At 39.6% G+C, this 22,430-nt stretch overlaps 1 protein-coding gene across 1 annotated transcript in view; it reads right to left on the reverse strand.

Moving 5' to 3' along the window:
* Window positions 1-5,404: 5,404 nt before the first annotated feature.
* MCCC2 (methylcrotonoyl-CoA carboxylase 2) overlaps window positions 5,405-22,430 on the reverse strand; it is a gene marked incomplete at its 5' end in the record, with an annotated part of 28,063 nt that continues 11,037 nt past the window's right edge. The window contains 8 exons of the mRNA XM_015421742.1: window positions 5,405-5,649; window positions 13,651-13,736; window positions 15,362-15,476; window positions 15,937-16,093; window positions 16,433-16,499; window positions 17,363-17,439; window positions 18,154-18,226; window positions 22,390-22,427. Of these exons, the coding sequence (XP_015277228.1) occupies window positions 5,532-5,649; window positions 13,651-13,736; window positions 15,362-15,476; window positions 15,937-16,093; window positions 16,433-16,499; window positions 17,363-17,439; window positions 18,154-18,226; window positions 22,390-22,427 (731 nt within the window). The remainder of the gene's footprint in view (window positions 5,650-13,650; window positions 13,737-15,361; window positions 15,477-15,936; window positions 16,094-16,432; window positions 16,500-17,362; window positions 17,440-18,153; window positions 18,227-22,389; window positions 22,428-22,430) is intronic.

A 22,430-nucleotide genomic window follows, 5' to 3' on the forward strand; every position in this document is an offset into this window, starting at 1 on the left:
GGACAAGATGGATCCCCACAGTCCAAAGTCCAAGGGCCTCAGCAGCAGTCCCCCAATACCACCTTCTACTTACCAGATAGGACCAGAACCACTGCAAATAAGATGTACATTCAATTCAATTAGCATCTTAGTTTCTAGCACCTGTAGCAATGAAGATGAAAGTGAAATATGACAAAAATGGGGGGACCAGTGGTAATATTTGGTGGTGAACAACACTCATAAATCTCTAATTTCTATTAATACAAGTTGCTCTCAGGCTATTATAGTGTAGACACTGCTGTGAACCATGAAATCCCTTGTCTCAAATCTCAGCCCTGTCAACCACAAACAAGCTACTCTCTCTCATCTTCAACCCTCAACCTCCAGTAAGGAATAATACCAGAGAGTGCATTCAGCAGACTTTTGTAAGCATTATTGGGATAATGTGTGAGACATACTTGGAAAACTTGAAAAAAAAGGGCTAAGAAATGCTAACAACCGCAAAGAGTCAAGTTCTGCACCATCTTTGTTCAGTTATCTGTAAGACTGGAGGTGGGGGAGGATCCATCCAGAAGGATGGCTCCAATACCTTTTGGGCTAGTGCTTAGACAGCCCAAAGTCAGACATCTTTCTCCATACGTGTTTTCTTGACAACTCATTTAGAACCTTTGTCCAGTAAACTAAAACTAATTGCACACTAAATATGTCAGGATGCATGAACAGATTGTTCCTGTGCTTTGAATTGTATTGGTGGGTTGTGTGTTTCAATTGCCAACCCAACTGAAAGCTTTTATAATAATGGTAACCCACTGTCAAACACACGTCTGCCAAAGAGCTTCAGGTTTACAAACTAAAAAAAACCCACACTAGATGTATTTGATGTGTAAAGTTTCCACATCGCCTGAGACTATCTACATCTACATGAAATCTCTGGAAGAGATTGTCAGGGGATTTGGGGTTGCCACCCATGTGAAGGACACCCTGCTTTATTTCTCCTTAATGATGGGATTAGGTGGATCTGTGGAAATTTGAATAAGTGCTGGGAGAAGGTAATATGATGGATGAGGGCTAATAAATCGAAGCTCAGTCTAAACAAGACTGACGTACTATTGGTCAGCTCATTTGAAAGCCTACTCCATTACAGTGATGGCAGCAATACTTTCCCGCCACCATTGGAGTTGCACAGTGTGGACCTGCAAGAACTCTTCAGGATGGTTAGGGACCAACTGGGTTTTGGCCAACGGAAGCAGGTAGACTGTTCTGCAGCCTGCTGTGATCAGTTTGCTCAGCACTTTGTGGATAAAATCTCTTGTACCTTTTCTGATTTGGACTCTATGTTAGCGCTGCAGCAACAGGATTGGATGGTCCCAAGATGGCGATTAGTCCAGTTGTGTGGGATACCTTTAACCTTTTGCAGTCTGAGAATGTGGACAGGATTCTTGGAAGTTTGAGAAATACTACCTGTTTATTCAACTCTTGTCTCTCCTGGCAACCAAGATGATTAGGGGGTTGGAGCACCTTCCCTCTAAGGAAAGGCTGAAGAGTATGGGACTTCTCAGTTTAGAAAGGAGACGGCTAAGCAGAGAAAATGATAAAGGTTTATAAAATTATGCAGGGAGTGGAGAGAGCTGACAAAGAGAACTTTTTCTCCCTCTCCGATGAAGGCATCCGATGAAGCTCATCGGCAGTGGATTCAGGATGGACAAAAGGAAAATACTTCTTTACACAGCTAGTGATTAAAATGAGGAATTCACTGCCAGAGGATGTAGTGATGGCCACAGTCATAGACAGTGTTAAAATGGGATTTGAGCGGTTTATGGAGGTCTGTCAGTGGCCATGGTGACTAAAGGGAATCTGGTGACTAAAAGGAACCTCTATATTCAAGTCAGTAATCCTCTGGATACCAGTGCCAGGAAGCAACATCAGAGGAAGGTCTTGGCCTCTGTGTCCTGTGGCTGGACTTCCAGAGGAAGATTTGACACTGTGCAAGAAGGATGCTGAGCTAGATGGACCACTGCTCTGATCCAGCAGGGCTCTTCTTATGTTATATGATTTTAGATTTTATATTCATGAGCTGCCTCAAGCAGATTTCTGAATAGACAGAACATAAATATTTTAAATAGATAAATAAATCCTTGGCATCTCCACATAAAATGTCTCAGCAGCAGGTGCTGGGAAAGACCTTTCTCTGCCTGATCCCTTGGAAAAGCCACTGAAAATACTAGGTAGACTAATGGCTTATTATAAGGCTATTAGCCTCAAGTGTTTGTTTTATTTTAAATCTGTCAACTATTCTGAGGTGACAGATGTTACTCTGGACAATACAAGACATCCACATAAAAATATAACCATTGATGCTTAGTAATTTATGGACTGAATAAAAATTACTCCATTAACTTTCATGGTTAAATGGTTTTGCTCCATATCCTCCCATTGGTATCTTTTGCCAACCCAAAAACCTGTAAATAAAACTTACATTCATTTTTAAACCAGCATATTTTAGCAGCAATAAGCCGAATGCTACCATTTACAGTTATTCCAAGGCATATTTTGGCTTGAGGCTATGCTTATTATAATGAAGGCACTTTAAGAAAAATAAGTATCTTGCTTCACATTATAATAAGAGAACAGGAGGTAATATTCTCAGAAGCATGAAATCTGTATAGATACATCCTTTTTCATTATCTTTATATCAAGGTTATTGATTAATTTATTCCCTGCTCAAGAAGAGATTAATTACCACCCTCTGTGGAAATGCTTGCAGGGCTGATAATGTAATTCTGCAGCACATGGGTAGTGTTGGGGAGGGTACTCAGCATGTCCATTCCTGTAACTAAAAGACAAATAGTGTTATGAATGGTTAAATGAGACATTGTCTGTTCACTCAGGCCAGGATGCGTACCTTAGGAAAGAAGAAATGTAACATCTGAGGGAACAATTGCTATGGTTCTTTGTTGCGATTGCTATTTAAGCCTTATTTCCATTGAATATTTTTGTTTTAGGGGCTTATGATTTCCTTATTACCAAAAGCAAGGTGCATGTGCAAAGGGTTACCAGACTCTGATTTAAAAATTATTAGAAATAAATATAATTTGTCACTTCTACTGATCACAGCTTCATAAGCAGGAACATTTTATATAGAATAATGTGAACGTTTAAGAAAATCCCAGTGCACAATAGTGACATGAATCCATATTCAATACATATTAGCCTAGTACCACTTCCCTTCTTGTTTGCAATGATGTGCATCAAATAATTTATTAGTAATTTTACTCATATTGAATTTGTGACTATCATCAAACTCACATTCTCTGTTGGTGTCCTAATCTCTAGCATCAGTTGCAACAAGAGCTAAGCGACTTTGATAAAACCTTGAAAATTCATCCATTTGCACAGGCCTTTAGTAGTTAAAACGTGTATTTGGATTACAGACTAAATTGATTATTGCTTTGGTTTCTTTTGACTGTTTTATTAGGGATGATATATTGACTATTTTATTATGCACGTGGAGTTTGGTTTTTTTTTACTACTTATAGTAGCTTGTTATTCCTGATAAATAAATAATTTGTTGGCCTGCTTTTATTCACCAATGATTTCTGTAAAGAAACAGTTTAATCTTCATGCGGAACAGCAGGCAGCTCATAAAGCTGGACCTGTACCTAGTACTCAAAATCCTATTCAGGAATGCTTATTGCTCAGTCTCTGTTTCCTACCCATAAAATGGAAATAACAGTGATTTCTCAACTCTAGGCTTTAGTGACAGACACTGAGTTATTTTGAATGGTAAACAATGAAATTAAGGTTGTTGTTGTTCAGTCGCACAGTTGAGTCCGACTCTTCGCGACCCCATGGACCAGATCACGCCAGGCCTTCCTGTCTTCCGCCGTTGCTCAATTTCATGTTTGTTGCATCTATGACACTGTCTAACCATCTCATCCTTTGCCATCCCCGTCTTCTTTGACCTTCAATCTTTCCCAGCATCAGGGTCTTCTCCAGTGAGTGCTCCCTTCTCATTGGGTGGCCAAAGTATTTAGAATTCTTGGATCAAAGACTAGCTTGCTATGCAATTTGCTCATATGTCTTACTCTGCAGGAGAAGAGCAGTTAGAGCCACGATATTCAAAAATGCCAAACATCTGGCAACTCTCATTGCATTGGAATAGTATGTCCATTTCTCCCTGCAAATGAACTCAATCTTTCCCCCCCACCTATATCTAATGGTTGAAAAAGATTTGTTTGACTGTATCTGAAGAAGTGTGCATGCCTATACCTTGAATAAAACTTTGTTGGTCTTAAAAGGTGCCACAGGACTCAAACTTTGTTCTGCTGCTTCAGACCAACATGGCTACCCACCTGAATCTATCAATTCTTTGCTAGACACTGTCTACTCTGGTACTAATTGTAGTATGTTGAGGGGGATGCAATGAGACAGAGATGTATAATTTCATTATTTCCTATCTAATCACAGTTAATACAACACTTTTTAATTAATCATATGAAGATGTGTATGCACTAAGCAGATAATTATATTAATGAAGATGTGTGAGCTGTCTGATGTCCCAATACTTTATATAATTTAGATTAAAAATGGATTATATGGTAAGAAGTAGCAGCTGAAAAGTGCCAGAGTGACATTTAAGGATTTGATGTCAGTAGTTTAATAGATTAATACAGGAATTTAAAGACAAGTGGGGGACCTGCAAGGATGTGCTGGGGGACCTTATTTCCCCATCCCCATTATTTTCTCATTCCCTTCCCTGAAAGCTCCCAGAGCCTTTCCCTCTTTTCTGTTTCCTTTTCTCCTTCCCAGTGCACAGAAGTTGGATGGGCCCAGTTGTGTGGTATGGAATCAGCAAGGACTTGCAGAGGGTATCTAACTTTTTTCTCCACGCTGTTTCCTCTTTCCTTCCTCCTGGCAGCCCTCATATTCGAACTTCCCCCTTTTTCTTCTTCCCACAAACCTACCTACCCCCATATTCTGCTATATTTGTGTATTTACTTCATTTCTGCTTATTACATTTATACCCCTTCATTTACTTCATTTATACCCCTTCTCCACAATGGGTAAACAAAGCCGCTTATAGCAATTCTCCTTTCTTCCATTTTATCTTCACAATAACTCTGTGGTAGGTTAAACTGAGAATGTGTGACTGGCCCAAGTTCACTCAGTGAGCTCCCGTGGCAGTGAGAGTTTGGAGGCTTTGTTCGAGTTTGTAGATCGATAGATTTCGTCTATTCATGGCTTCAATCTCTGGCTTTAAGTATCCACAAATTTGGCCATGTTGAGAACTATATATTTCCATTTACCTCTAAAACCTCCCATTACTATACAAGCCAGACTGATGATTAAATCACCATCATGCAACAATCCAAACAGGTTCCATTTAACAAACATACACAAATAAAACTGAATCATGACATTGTGCAAATCTTTATTTTACAAATCTTTTTTTATTATGCCATTGTGCAAATCTTTATTTTTTTAGTTCTTCTGATTTCATATGCTAATTAAAAACCATACTATAATAGTCCAGAGATGCCAAGGCTTTCAAATCACATCCTGAATACTCCAAACTCAGTCTTCTTAGTGGGTGCATTGAGTGCAGCACTTAAGCTGAGACCCAAAACCAGTCTTGTGTCAGCTGGGTCAATAATTCCATCATCCCATAACCTGGAACAGACACAAAGCAAATAGTAGAAGGTTACACTTTAGGTATACATGACATGCAAACCTATAGCTCTTTAGGAAGTGAAAAAGGGGTGCTTTAATCACTGGGTTGCATCCCACCATGAGATATTAGAAGAGAAGTTTTACTTAATGCAGTTCCTTATGCAGACTGTGCAAGAACTACTGTAAGATCAACCACTGTTTTTTCACCTCTCAGTGTTGCTGTGAACAAAGCAAGAGCAGGAGGAGAATGTTGTAAGCTGCTTTGGATCCCCCACTGGGAATAAAATCTGGGTATAAATACCTAAGGAAATGTTTGATAGTCTTTACAGTCCAGTTTGGATGTGAAATATGACTGGATCAAAGAAGGTCATTACTGGAGGGGGATGGGGTTGCTGGCATATACCTTGCAGTAAGTGTTTTGAAAGGGGAAACATAAGATGCAATACAGTCAAGATGACTTAGTGCAAGGGAAACACAAATCTGTCTATATTTGCAACTTGTTGCAATATATTTACCACAATCCAACAAAAGAATTAAGCACGTTTACACTCATTGTCTTAATTTGGGGTGTTTCTTATGGGATAACTCACTGTGATGCTCAGATTCAAAATATCTATACTGATGCTATCTCCACCTATTGTTGTCATAAAAAGTTAATGTCATTCTGAGGTAGATTATGCCCCTTCCAGACACTTACATAGAAGCACATCAAGCATGCATATCTGACCATTAAACAAACAAGGAATTATATTCCAAAATCAGGGAAGACTACAGACATACAAGGCACATACCAGAGTGAAATACTTCCAAGTATAATTCCCTGTAACTGTACAGCTAACCAAATCATATGTCCATAGTTATTAACTTTTCTACAACACTCATATACTAAAAAGGAAATGTAAATTATGACTAATTATTCATCTGTTAATGAAGTATTTTAGTTTTAAACTCACAAAGCTATTCAGAGTGGTGAGATATTTATTTACAATGCCACACCAGCACTCATTTCATTAATCTGCTTTATTGAAGAATATTCTTGAACAGATGAAGACTAATTCCCTGTCACAGTAAATTCCCCTAAAGACATTAATGCCATTTTAAAGGTAGAAAAATTATTCCAACCCTCTAAATATCTGTATATTTAACCGTGTAAACTGGTATGTGGGTAATATTGAGTGCTGGTCAACTGCAAAGCCAATAAAAGCATCTATACCCTCTAGGTAAGTTTACATTATTATGAGCAAGTTGTGGGAGGGGAGAGAAGGTCATATGAACAAAAATTCTAAATGCTTTAGAACACTCATCTAATAAACAGTGAAATACTGGATGTTTTGAACAGAGTATTTTCCTCTGGCTAAAAATATTCAAGCTTTCAGTTCTCAATTGTTTGAAGATTATATTTTAAATCCGATTACATGGGAAACGTGCAGCCCACTTCCAGAGTGTTAATATTCTACAGAACAGGACACATAAATCATGAACATGCAGCAGTAGCCTGACCCGTCAATCCCTGCTACAGTCACACAAAAATCAGAGCAATTTTTTTTCCAAAAAGGTTACAATTTTTAAAGCACATTAAAAGATTATACAAAACTCATCTACAAACATAATAAAGGCATTTCCTGGGCAATGTCTCTCCTCTGTCGCTGCATGTGCCTGCATCCCAGCAGACCTTGTAGCAGCACATGCTGAAATACGCCACAAAAGAAATATATGAAAAAGAAATCCCACATGGCTCCTGTGGGTTTTCACATAAAGAGGTCTTTTAAAGAACAAAGATGAAGCTGACTTGTAGTACAAATGCAGAGATGGAATACTTCTCTAATCTCTGAAGTGCCCCTGGCTTGCTAAAGGAATGTTTGACCACTCTGTGCCCAGCTATACACCAGCCAGCAGTGAATAACTCTGAGGACAGTACAGAGGGGGCCTTGCTAGATGGAAGTCAGCATTGCCTTTTTTATTCAGCAAAGAGTCTACTTTTGCCTGAAGACACTTGTTCTGATACAGAAGCCTTTAGGACCTCACAGCCCCACTGTCTGTAATGCAGTATGCACTTTAGTCCACTGACAGCCTGGAAAATTATGCCTTCTAGCCAGAGCTGCAAGTTGTTCAATACCTTTTGACAGCTACAAAAGCACTTTCCCGTGTTTTGTCTGACTGAAGCCAAGAGTTGGATCTTCAGCATTCCTGGCACCTTGCCATAGGCATAGACAGACTGATGGAAGATACCTCTGAATATTAGTACCAGGAGGCAACAGCAGGGGAAGGCCTCAATGCCCTGTTTGTTGGCCCTCCAGGGTAACTGGTTGGTCATTATGTAAGACAGGATACTGGACTTGATAGACCATTGGTCTAAACCAGCAAGGCTCTTCTTATGTTATCTTTTGAGCTAAGTGAAGCTGACAGATGGCTGTTTTTGCAGCTGCATTAGCTTGCTTCTCCAACACTAAAGCTGGATCCAGTATTATCTCTAGCCTCTTAATTGAGTCAATGAGTGTCAGCTGGATGCCATCAAAAGTGGGAAGCACCTGGTCCTTCAGGACCTTGGCCTTCCCAACCAACATTATCTCTGTCTTGCCTGGACGCCATTTCAATCACAACAATTGCCTTAGTCATTCAATCACAACAGTCAGGCATTGGTTCAGGACCTCTACAACATCACCAGGTGATTTGAATAATGAAATGTAGAGCTCAGTGTCACTGGCATAATGACAAAAACTGATTCCAAAACTACAAATTCCAAAACTTCTAAGGGCTTTACATAGTTATTGAATAGCATGGGTCCACACTCACCAAGGACAACTGGTCCCTAGCAGCAGCTCTCTGAGTTCTGCCCATAAGGAACAATTTAAACCAATCCAAAATGTATCCCTTAATTCCTACTTCTACCTCCAAGCATCTCAACAGGATGACATGGTCCTTACTTAACAAAAGGGAACTGATGAATCCAACCCTCTGCCACTACCTGCGTATTTTCAATATTTTAAGCAAAATATCAAAATTAAATGGAAAAAAAAACTGTGACTGTAAGAGTAGAAAGTATTACTGGCTCTTTCCAATTACCTTTGAAAGGAAGCCTTGGTTTGATTTTTAAAAAAACCCTTTCCATCCTTTAAACCATAGTTTGTTATGGCAAATAAAGATTTTATTGACAACTTGAGAGGTTTTCCGCTGTAAAATAGACTTTCTCTCTTTGTTTAGTGAAAGCTGCCTTCTGGAATGGGACAAAGGATTAATTATTAAGCAACCTATCAAACCTCATGGTGAGAACATGAATCAAATCTCTACTTGTAAAAAATTCATAACAGGACCTCGGCCAGGGAAGAAGCAAATGGCTCAGGGAAGAACACCACTCATCTCGTTTGTTACAAGGTAAACTGATTAAACTCCTTTTAGTGACCTGTCTGTAGATTAATCTAACTCATTAAAAAGACATCTGGCTAATGACTCTTGATAATTAAGAATGCTGTACATGAAAGCTTTTAGTTAATACGTGTTAGATTAGAAAATACAAGGAGCTCACTACTGACATCCTGTATATCAAATGGGATATAATTCTCATGTAAAACTAACTACACTCCAATTTACAAAACTTTTGCCATCCGAGAGCCTGCCCCCCCCTTTTGCTCAAATTGATGGGCTCTGATGTAAAGATCTGGGGTGCATCGAGACAGACGGATAAGCTGCCATCCAGCAGTGTCTACACTGTCATATATGACAGAATCAACCACTTTTTAGAGAAGAGAGGGAAGAAGATGACTGGAATTAATTAATCCGTTCAGAATACTCAACAGAGAATTAACACTGTCAAAAACCCAGACCATATATTGGCTGCTGTGTATTGGATCCCAAAACACTAAGTAGGATCCGTGCTACACTGACATATATGACAGAATCAACCGCTTTTTAGAGAAGAGAGGGAAGAAGAGGACTGGAATTAATCCATTCAGAATACTCAACAGATAATTAACACTGTCAAAAGCCCAGACCATATATTGGCTGCTGTGTATCGGATCCCAAAACACTAAGTAGGATCCGTGCAGTGCAATAATCCAGACATTCTTAGTGTGTATTGTTTCTAATCCAGGAAAGGATTCACATGCAGAAGTCTGTAGGACCTCTACCAATTGCCCTTGCTCTCTCCATGACAATCAGTGGACACAAGGAAGTCTATTGGCTCATGTGGGGCTAATTAGTTTAGGATCCTTAAAGTGCAAAGTAAGTAATTATTACTGCCAACTGACACCTTTGTGCAGTCAAATGCTGGTACTCTTATGAAACAATCAATGAGTATTATTCTTCTCTGTGTTCCCTTCAATGTTTCTTCTAGCAGTTATGCATTTTGGAAGCAGAAATGTATGTTGTTGATAACTAATTTGGCAGCTCAAGGCAAGATTCTTCGGAAACAGGGTATGCCTGCAGATCCTCTTGGCTTAGGGCTAGTTGACCACACAAACAACCCAAGGCTTGGAGTGCCAAACTAGCAGTGAGGGGTGATGGTGTGAGATGATACAGCATGCATGGCTTGTTGTCACCTGAGGCCAACATTGGCTGCAGAGGCCTCCCTCTGCACTCCTGCCTTGGATGCTGCAGACGGAGGGGCAGTATGGGAGGACATCATTCATTCGAGACACCCCTGCCAACCAGCTTGATTCAGACATAACACCAAGTGACATGGGATTGAGCTTGACCAGCAATCCAGGTAACTGGGAACAAATGATTCTTTGCAATCCTGGCTTGCAGGGAATGTTCAAGCCATAGGTTGCTGTGTTGAATGTAACAGCAAACTTCAGTTTGCCAAAACCCAGAAGTAACTAATTAGACTGCAGGGCGTGGATCAACCATGCTTATTCACAGAGTGTTGAACCATAATTATGCTTTATGTTTGAACTGAACCACAGAGTTTTATCCACTGGAAACATGGGATTTTGAATTCAAAGGATTGCTCATTTACAGAGTGTTGAACCATAACTTTGGCTTTATGTTTAAACTGAACCGCAGAGTTTTATCCACTGGAAACATGTGGGATTATGAATTCAAAGGAGTGATATCACTAATCTTCAGTTAGGTCAAGTGTCACATGGGTGGACAGACCAAACATGTCTAAAGGGTTCTTACACTTAGGAGTAAGAAAAAAGGTGATGACACAGTGCTAACTGTTATTCTTTCCCCCAAATTACAGGCAATATGTAATTATAGACACAAATTTTAAAAAATAACTTTTGCACAAATGATTAGTGCCCTGACCTGGATAGCCCAGGCTAGCTCAATCTCATCAGAACTTGAAAGCTAAGCAGGGTCAGCCCTGATTAGTATTTGGATGAGAGACCACTAAGGAAGTCCAGGGTCATGATGCAGAGGCAAGCAATGGCAAACCCCCACTGAAGGTCTCTTGCCTTGAAAACTCCATGGGGTCGCCAAAAGTCAACTGTGACTTGATGCAAAACCCCCCCAAAAGATTAGTAACCTACTACTCCAAATGTATTTGGTCAGCTGTTGAAAGAAAGGTGCTGTTTCTTGTATCAAAACTGTGCAAATATAGCAGGGTTGAAATCCAATTATATTTCAGTCCTTTAGGTCATAGAAAAACATTTTTGATGGACCTCCCGCAATTGTGTCAAAAAAGAGCACACATGACGAACAAAAAGTTGTTTTCAGCCACAAATTAAGGTTTTTGTCTAAACATAGATAGCTTGATGACAATTTTAATGCAATTAATTCGTGGAAAAAACTTGCCTAATTTAAGTATAATCCACGAATAAAAGATGAAAATACATACATTCATTTGTCCCTTGTGCCTTAAGGAGACAGATGACATTTTGCAACAGAAACACAAGGTTAGATCCTCAGCTGATCTAATTGCACCTTATTTCTCCCAATTCTAATGAAGCACTCTTGATTTACACCACTTGTAAAGTCCATCATCATTCAGGACCATCTCTTTTCAACTAGTTGCAAAGAACACAAGACAGGCTGCTATCAAGGTACACAACAAATCAGCAGCAATTCATAATTGCTATGGCAACACCCCCTCAAAAAGGCAGATTGCTCTAGCTCAGCATAATTATTTGGTATTGCACAAAACAAGAGGGATCACTGGTATCCAACAGGAAAAACACACAAGCAAACCCTGTGATATGAACACTATTAAAAAGATTTATATAACTGTTTAGACTTTATAAAATTGCAAAAAGTTTTTTCAGCATTCTCATACAATATTGTAAAAAAAAAGTCCAACATAGTCCAACATAATGAGTACCCGGTTATGAACTCATTTCAACTTTACAGTCTTCCTCAGATGTAATCCTATATTGTAAGGAGGTGTCAACTTCTTAATTCAGCTCAGTATTGTAATTTCCTTATTTCAATGAAATAAGGACTGGTTTGCTACTACTAAAATAAATAGTGCTTAGGAGAGCACAGCCAACAAAATCCAGGAGGCTTTTTTGAACCTGTTGGCTTGCTCCCCATATAAACACTTATTATGGAACCAGAAGTAAGTTTTCTAAAAACTAAATTATTAAATCATTATTGTTTAAAATAACTAATTTCCATGCAGCTACATGTGAATTTTCATTGATTATGGTTTATTCCAGGATATTATGAAGGAAATTACAATACTGAGCTGGATTAAGAAGCTGACACCTCCTTACGATATAGGATTACATCTGAGGAAGACTGTAAAGTTGAAATGAGTTCATAACCGGGTATTCATTATGTTGGACTATGTTGGACTTTTTTTACAATATTGTATAATTGAGAATGCTGAAAAACCTTTTTGCAATTTTATAAAGTCTAAAAAGTTATATAAATCTTCTTAATTATTTGGTATTGGCATATAGACAGGAAAAGTCAATAACAGGTTTCTGCATTTAAGCTTAGATGTATTAACGCCTTCTAATAAATTACAACAGTCACATTTACAAAAGGCCAATTCAAACTTGAGTGAAGTCTATCAGCAATAGTAAGCAGCTCTTGAAACATATGAGTAGTATTATCAAAAAAGACAACTCTGTTGTTACTTTCACTCTACGTGGTTGTTTGAACATGTTTCTCAAATGATCATCACAAACCAGCAGTTAGCATAAAATGCAGATTTAGTACAGTGACATAAATTACATTGTACAGATGCACTGTGCTCTACTAATATTAATTGAGAAGCTTGCTACTCTCATGTTGTTTTATAAATCCAAATCTATCTCCAAGAGACTACCGAAAGTCAGCATAGTGCAGCCGACAGAGTACTAGACTTGGTTCCCAAATATCCAAACTCATATTCTCTGCAAATTTGGATACACTGAATGCTCGTGTCATTTAATCTCAGCTCCTTGTCTGCATAACAGGGGTAATAAACAACCTCATAAAGATTTCACAGATGTACAAGACTGAACACTACTTGTACATGAATAATGTCATGCAAATTACTAAAATGCATCCAATCCAACTAAGCACTGATTGACCTGAATTTTATCTATTTTACAAAATTTATATCCTATCTTTCTGCCCTCACAAGGGCGACCAAGATGCCTAGCAAATTAAAACATACATAATAAAATCACATTTAAAACCATTAAAAGCACTGAGGGAGCACCAAATGAAACAAAAAAGTCTTCACCCACTGGCAGAAGACAGCAACAGAAGGGGACAGATGAATCTCCCTGGGGGGGAGAGTACCAGAATTTTGGAGCCACAACCATGAAGTTCCTCTCCTGGGTTTCCACCTGCCTGATGTTGGAAGGTGGGGGCACCTGAAGCAGGGCCTCCAAAGATAACCATAGGGGCCAGGGTAGTTTCATAAGGGAGGAGGCAGTCCTTCAGGTATGCTAGTCCCAAACTGTATAGGGTTAAGAATGAGAAAGTTATGCATTGCCTAGTTTGCTCCACTGTGACATACAGACAGCTCAGCCACCACTGGCAAGAGGTTTCAGTGTTATTACCACTCAAAATAATTACCATGTGTACTAACACAGAGATCATATTCAGCATTTATTTTTGTCTTACCGTGCACTGGAATAGTAAGGGTTTCCTTCTTCTTCAAACCTTCTAATGATTGGCTCTTTTAGGGCTTTTTCCTCTTCTTCAGTTAACTGCAGAAAATTAAGCTGTAAGTCCCAACTTCAGGTATTAACAAAATACCAGACATTTTTGACCATATTTTATAGTAGGGTCTCCATTAAAACAACCACCAATACTTTCATGACACTAAAATATTAATTTATATAGATTCGATGTTGAAAAAAATTCTAAATCTGTAAGATCAATACAAATAATATTTAAATACACTGAAGTGGTGCTATTGGGACTGACCGATTACATAATTTTGTAAAGGAAACTTTCTTGGCAAATGGAATTTTTTCTGCATAAATATTCCTGGACTGCAGTCAGCATTGATGGGATACTTCTATACTCCTGCTAGGAGATAGCAGGCTCTCACAAGGAACACCCTTTTTATCCCCAGTGAATTCATTTCCAAAGAACAGATTCAAAGGAAAAGTTAACATAAGAACATAAGAAGAGCCCTGCTGGATCAGACCAATGGTCCATCTAGTCCAGCATCCTGTCTCACAAAGTAGCCAACCAGTTCCTTTGGAGGAGCAACAACAAGGCACAAAGGCCCAAGTCTTCCCCTGATGTTGCCTCCTTGCACTGGTATTCAGAGGTTTACTGCCTCTAAACATGGAGGTTCATTCAAGGAGACTGATCTGCTCCACTAACCAGAGGATGGTGTAGACACAACACAGAAAATGTTACAGCAAAGACTGGCCTACAGCATAGGCCTTGATCAAGTAGAGTATAGAAAATGTTAGCAGCAGCAACACAAGCAAGACGTTTGAAACTTTTAAAGCTCATAACACCATGATAGCCTAAAACCTGGACTAGTACCTTCATACCATACACATTCATTTTAATCACTGCTGAAGCAGCACTGCCATCTAGATTCAAAGTAGTTCAAAGACTGTAGGTAAAGACATGTACTAGGTCAGGCAGTTTTCAAGACCTGAGTAAGGCTGTTAACGATAGGACATTTCGAAGGACACTGATAGGATTGCCATAAGTCGGTAGTGACTTGATGACACTAAACACACACAGGTTAGGCAGACAGGTATGTAATGAAGTGTCCAGATGACTCCAGCCAATCAAGACTCCAATCTTCAGCAGCACTTGCACTAATTCGTAAGTGCTTTTGGAAACCAGACTAATCAGTTAGCAGAGTAAAAGGTAAAGGTAAAGGTTCCCTTGCTCGAAAGCCAGTCGAATCCGACTCTAGGGTTGCGGTGCTCATCTCCGTTTCAAAGCCGAAGAGCCAGCGCTGTCCGAAGACGTTTCTGTGGTTAGCAGAGTATGGACTCACAAAACCAGCACAACTAATTACACAAAAGTGAATCTCCTGCTTCTCTTCTTCCATCGGATGCAAGTATACATTTGCATCCTTTGTCAAATTAGCACATCTAAGCTGGTTTCTGACCCTATAGAATGAGGGAGAATGGCAAAAGGTATCTCCTGATTCAGGCAAGAATACTACTTCCTCTACTTATTCTAAAGCACCTCTGTTTCCACTTACAGTCCAGTCTCAATGTCCTCAAATTACTGCTATTGGGCACAATATTACCAATGACTTGGTCATACCAGGAAATCACAGGAAGCAATGGTACCAAGTTATGAGCATTCAATTCCATCTTCTTAACAAAGGCTAACTGTAGAGAACACTTACCTGCTTCCCTTCCCTTGCTTTTCGGTCCTTGGCTATTGTTGCCAAAACTGTTGCTGCTTGCTCTCCTCCCATCACTGAGATGCGAGCATTTGGCCACATAAAAAGAAATCTTGGACTGAAGAGAGAGAACATAAGCTGATATAGAATAGGTATACCTGATACTGGCAAATTACTTTCTCCAGCTACCACACACTACCATTCTTGTTACCAGTGCAATCTGCAACGTATGAAAGCAGCAGAAGACTTCAGAGCCATAAGCCCTGACCCCCAAGACAAGGATACTAGGATTTTCAATACAAATCTTCAATGTGGCTCCCAGTTATCAGAGATCCTGGCAACTCTTAAAGATAGTTGCAACAGTATAACACATACGAAGTGGCATGCGTCTCATGTATGCAGAACTACCTAAGAACTAATTCAGCGGCACATTTGCCCATCTCACTCCTCATTGATATATAAGTAGCCAGAAGGCTTTGTGGTCATCCTGAGTTGACCTATTTTACTGTACTAGTACCTGGGATACTACAAACGTCTCTAAAATAATTTTTACCACTTCTCTTGGGACACATACTTACCTATATGCTCTTCCACACATTCCGTAATTTCCAGCCCCATAGGAACCTCCAATAATTACTGTTATCTTTGGTACACTGGCACATGCCACAGCAGTCACCATCTTGGCTCCATCTTTTGCTATTCCACCAGCTTCATAATCTTTACCAACCATAAAACCTAATGAATTGTAAGAGCAACTTTTGATGTTTTAAGTCTAAGGGGCAGGGTTTGTTCTTTTTGTTATTCTATCATTTTGCAGGGCAGAATTTCTATGGCACTTCATATACTAGAGATATAATAATACATTTCTTACAACAATATGTATAATACCACAATATGTAATAATATACTATTTTTTATTAACTGGTTTCTTAATGCCAGTTCCACAGCAGTCCTCCACAACAGATGAAGTTTGTTATAAATAGGGATAGGAATGGATCTATTACTGCTACACACTGACTGAATTATGGGTTTGCAGCTTCAAATAACACATTTTCCTTTAATGGCTCATCTCACCTGTGATGTTTTGTAAGAACACAAGGGGAATATTTCTCTGGCAACAAAGCTGAATGAAGTGGGTCGCCTATGAAATTAATAGAAGATTGACAGCTGATCTATTGACAGATAACAAACAGCTCTTCCACAGTCCTATTGTTAAAACAAATGAGTGTTTCCAAGCCAGTATTTAGCAAGCTACTGCCTTTTATACGTAATACTATTTTTTTCTAATTAAAAAACAAGCATACAGGCTCAAAACTGCACTTGCCCAATTCCCTCCATTGTAACTGATCTAACACTTGGAGTTTGTTATTTTTCCTTACTGTAATAACACTCTAATTATTTCCCCTCAAAGCAGTGACAAGAAGGTTTTTAAAATACTTGTTCCTAATTAGGGTCTGTTATCTGATAAAAAGGTGATATGTAAAGCACTTACTCCCTGAAAAGTGTTGCATTAGCTTTAAAGTCAGTTCTAACACATGCAGGTGTGACAAATGGAAGGTGGTAGTTACTGAGGTAACAGTTTGCTGCTGTTCTGAATATCAATATCAGAAAGGCTGAACTAGAGATGTCTAACATTTCAAAATGGTGTGTTTGTTTTACTAATGGAAGAACTACATCTAAACTGAAACACGTGATCAATATAGAGACTCAACATTTCTACATATTGCATTTGTTCTTGTTACACAGGATCATCTCTCCAGACAGCCTAGCCTTGGAGCAAGGATTTTAAAGGGCCCTTTCAACCTTGGAATGCAGCAAGAAGAGGAAGTTGGCAAAGTCTGTTCCCTAATTTCTCCAGATCCAAGCCTACATTATTTTCTATCATCAGTTATTACGAAAAAGTTAATTATCCCCTTTGGCTTTCAGTCTATTAGTTTCTTTTGGTTCTCATCAACAAATAGACCAGAAAATCAGAGCTTTAGTGATTTTCTGGGTTATACTTGCCTTCTTTGCCGATTCAGAGAAAAGAACGCCATTGTTTCCAATTATTCCTACAGGGTAACCAAATATCCTAGCGAATCCTGAATAAAATGAAAAGTACGAAGAGGAAACTGCATGTTCATTTCATAGTTACTGTGAACAAAAGGGCTAAGCTAACAATGTATATTATAAAAGTACAAATATTTATTAGGGTGTACATATGTTAAAACATATACTGATAAAAATCTTTATCTAAGTATCAGACTTATAAAAACTTATCCAATACTATTACATATGATGGGTAAACACTTTCCTACTGAAGACCAAACGTGTTTCGGCCCCTAAGGGCCTTCCTCAGTGGTCACAATTATCAATATAGTATAGACACACATTCATATACTAGATGAATATACAAGATCTTAAGTACTCATATATTAAAACCAGATGTTGTTTCCTTATATATTTGTAATTGTATTACTGGTATTAGTGATGGGCCATAGGTATAGCCATATCAATTCCACCAATTATTCTGGTACCAGAGATTTCATAGGTCTGAATGTGTGTCCCTCCACCAAGGTTAAGATTCTGTTTCATAGTTACAACTTAGAGGGCACAAAACCTACAACATTTCACTAATATTTGTAAAAATTGTTTGAGTATTCTGGCTCTAATCTTCTTAAAAATTCAAATATCTATTACCCCCAAATTACTGTAAAATATTTTAATGGGCAGCACAGAAATTCAGCATGCAAAACAAATACAGCTATAAAGGTGGAGGGCAGTTCTATAATACATAATTTACTTTAACATAATACCTGTGATTATTGTATCCCCGTATAAGGCCTTGAATTCATCAAATTTACTTCCATCTACAATTCTAGCAATGACCTTAAGCAGAAAAAAGACATTATTAGTAGTTCACTACAACTTAAGATGCTTTTAACTATATCTTCTCTTTACAAAAGATTGATATTAGATGCATAGTAACTGGATTCCCTATGCAACAAACATGAAATTGAGCAAATTCCTGAGGACGATGGAAGACAGGAGGGCCTGGCATGATCTGGTCCATGAGGTCGCAAAGAGTCAGACTTGACTGTGCGACTGAACAACAACAACAAACTGGATTCCCTGGCAAGGCCAATCAATGAGCTCTAATCAGTGTTCCCTCTAAGCTGAGTTAGTGTGAGCTAGCTCACAGTTTTTTGGCATCCAGCTCACACATTGTTGTCTTAGCTCAGGAAGGATGGCTCCAGAGCAAACTAATGTATGCAGTAGCCAAATTGCTCACTCACAACTTTAATGTCAGTAGCTCACAAAGTAGAATTTTTGCTCACAACACTCCACAGCTTAAAGGGAGCATTGGCTCTAATGATGTCAGATGGCTCGCTAGAGCTTAAAACTGATAGCCCCATTATTAAGGGAAGTAAACCCGAAGATCTCTTGCCCAAACTTACCCACTAAAGTCAATATGCTAAATATTTTATATCACCAACTTCCCCTTCACTTATCTCCTTATGTTTTATCCTAGGCACTGTGGGCACAAGAGCACTTGCAGAATGGAACTTTCCTACCTATCCCTTTCTGAGGTAGACATCTGTATTAAACTTTGCTCACAGGGACTGGGGAAAGCATGGGAGCGCCTACAATAGAAGGGGTGAACTGGTAGAAATCCCATGTGAGAAGTGCTGCTTTTGTGAGAGGGATGAAACATATGATCTAGCCTTATGAATTCATGCACATGCAATTAAACTGACAATGGGACAAAACCTACAATCCATGGGTACAAGTATCTTTCCTGTGTTCCCCTCCCTTCAGCAGAAACTTAATTCCCAGGGTTGTGGCATTCACATATATTAATAACAACAATGGATCTGGAAGAAACTACATGAAGGGTGTGTGATTTCACCCCCCCTCCCTCCTCTTCCACAAGCACCAGCTTCATCAATGCAAAAAAGCTATTTCACCTTTCTCTCCCTTCCTCACCTACATGGTCGTTAATCAATGTGAGTCCCATGACCCTGGGAATCAATTTTTGAAGGATCCACACCAATGACCTGTATGGAAAATCTAAGTGACTTTGACCGGTAGCAGGTGGTTCTGGATCCCCAATTAACAAACAAACCGTTAAAATATTATAGAGACAGAAAATCATGGCAGAGTGGTCTAGATGATAGACAGACAGCTAAAGTTTAATGCGATTTTTGCAATCTTTGAAAATTTTTAAACCTAGACCTTTCTTAATGATATCTTAGGAAAATAAGAACATCATTATAATTTTCACACACTGATATTTCAGTAGAACAAAGTTGAAGTCCAGTGGCAGAAGAAGACAAAGTGTGTGTATGCATACGAAAGGTTATGCCCAGGACAAAACTTTGTTGAGGCCACTGGACTCAAACTTTGTTCTGCTGCTTCAGAGCAACACGCTACCCACCTGATATTTCAGTGTCTTTCAAACACCAGAATCCTGGAAATTAATGATATCTTTGGAAAGCAGAATTTACTGTCTAACGTTTTGTGCCTGGTATCATACAGAAAAATGAAGGTGGCCTCAAAGCAGCAGAAAAGCCTAATGGGTTAGATCCAGACTAAATGCTCAGTCAGCAGAACAGATCATTCTGGCCTTGCCCCCTTCCAATCCAATGATCTCTACAAAACGTTGCAGGGATAGGGGCCCCTGATGAACAACATGAGGGGAGTCTGCAACAGAAAGGGAGAATTCAATGGAAGTTGCCAATTTAGTCTGGATCAAACTCAATGCACTTATTTTCCAATTTGCCAATTTCAGCTATACTATATGAATCATAACATTCTGCCCCTGAAGCATGTACCAGTATTATTTGGAGAGCTAAGCAATCCACATTCATTCTGATGGAGATAAGTGGGAACCTGAGGCCGCTGGGAATTACCATTGAGAGAACACTGGCTTGGATCCAGTGGATTTCTGCAAATGGAGACGGGAGATGATCTTCGCTGATTGCCCGTTCCAGCTGCAGGCCTGCAAGACTACCTCTCAGGATTTGGGGAGTGGGGATTTGGGTCTAAAGCGTGAGGAGCATTGGGGAAGTCTCACTCCACTGACTGACATCCTTTCCGTCAGCAGAAATTATTGCTAAACCCAAGCCACTGATTTCTAGCAGTAGAGATTATTCATAGCATCAATATACCTAATGCTCAAAAAAGCACAATCTATAGATATATAATTCTGGAGATTGGGGTATGGACAGCTAAGATAGATCTTTCTACAAACCTGTGAAAAGCCCCAGGTTTGCAGAAAAATTTGAAATCTCAATGGGAGGGGGGTAAACCATCAAAAATTATAGAAGCCCCACCTGTAGCATTAATACACAAATGCCCTTAAGTGGCCACTGCTAGGCAACCATAAAACTGGCCAAGTTCAGACTGGCAGTTTGCCCTGATATAGGGACGTTTCAGAAACGTTTCACAACTGGATTAAAGGGGCCGTTCACACGGGCACATCTGTCCGGCGTTCCCCAGCTGTACTCAACCCGTCTCGTAACGCTTCCCTGCCGAGTTTAAAAGATACCAGGTGAAAGTGGTATCAAACCCTGGAAAGCACGATTATCCCACACCAACAAAGTGTGAACACCGAAAGCCACATTTTTCTTGTGCGCTTATGCGTTTATGCTCCCGCATCAGTCGCTGCAGTGTGAACGAGAAAACCCGTAACAGTTTGTTCTGGGTCTTTTTTGACACGACTCCCTCCCGCTTCAAACTGCCAGTCTGAACTCAGCCACTATTTCTACCTTCAGGCCTAGGTTTCTGTCAGTTAAAGGCAGGGCCATTTCCAGGAATGTTTTGGCCTTTGAGGGCGGATGCATCACGGCGAGGCCAAGCAGCAACCACCGGCAACTTGCATGACTCACCAATGCCCTGCTGCTTGCTACTGTTCAACAGAGGCCAACCCACAATAGCCATTGTGGTGCAGCGGTTAGAGTTTCAGACTAGGAACTGTGGAAGCTTAAGCCAGTCACAAACTCTCAGCCTAACCTACTTCACAGAGGTGTTGTCAGGATAAAATGGAGCAGAGAAAAATGATGTAAGTTGCTTTGGTTCCCCAGTATGGAGAATGGCGGAATATAAATGAAGTACATACATATACTTGAACATGGGGGGAAATATAAAGGTAGGCTGGTTGGTAGGTGGGAAGGAGAGTAGGAAGTAGGGAACGTTAAAGATATGAAGGCCACCAATAGCCAGGAAAGAGGAAATAGTGTGGGAAGGGAGATATGTGGGAAAGTAAGGTGCCTCCCACACCAGGCTGGCCTGGCCAGCACCCTGCAGCTCAGCCCAGCAACTGGCACCACACAACTAGGGTTGCTAAACTCCAGGTGGGGGCTGGAGCTCTCCCAGAATTACAGCTGCTTTCCAGACTACAGAAATCAGTCCTCCTTGAGAAAATGGCTGCTTTGGAGGATGGACTCAGGCATTATACTTCACTGAGATCCCTCCCCAAACTCCACCCCCAAATCTCTAGAAGACTAAGGCAGATTGGCTGGTGAGTGGAAAGGAGAGTAGGAAACAGGAAAAAAGGATAGGCTATGGAAGCTGCTAGGGAAGGAAAAGAGGACATCATTGGGGAGGAGAAAATGAAATGTCCCTGCAGGACCCCCACTTGTAATTTTCTAATAACGGATTGGCCCAAACATTAAAATAATCAACTAATTTGTTTTGTATCAGCACATCAAATTTGTTCAATACCAGTGATGAAAAGCTTCTGCTTAGTTTAGTTTTTGAAAGTTTGATGCTGAAATTTTCATCTAGTCACAGCACTCTTGTGATTCACCATTACCCACCAACGAAAGAATTAATAAGTGATCAGTAGATGAGAGAAAAATTAGCAGGAACATTCAAGAAAGGGCTGTTTGTTAAGTAAGTGTGAATTTAGCTCCTGGAAAAAAAGGTAATACCAGTGAAGGACTATAAGGTGAGATGGACAATATAATTATAGTTTTTGAGCCTCTGCATGTGCGCACAAGGACACCTATATGTACACATGGTTTTGTAACTAAATTTTAAATGTATACCTCTCGGACATCAAAATTTCTTTTAAGCTGTTCTCCAACTA

Source organism: Gekko japonicus, unplaced genomic scaffold, assembly GCF_001447785.1.
Source record: "Gekko japonicus isolate JY-2015 unplaced genomic scaffold, Gekko_japonicus_V1.1 scaffold3743, whole genome shotgun sequence".
In the NCBI taxonomy this organism is placed as follows: domain Eukaryota; kingdom Metazoa; phylum Chordata; class Lepidosauria; order Squamata; family Gekkonidae; genus Gekko; species Gekko japonicus.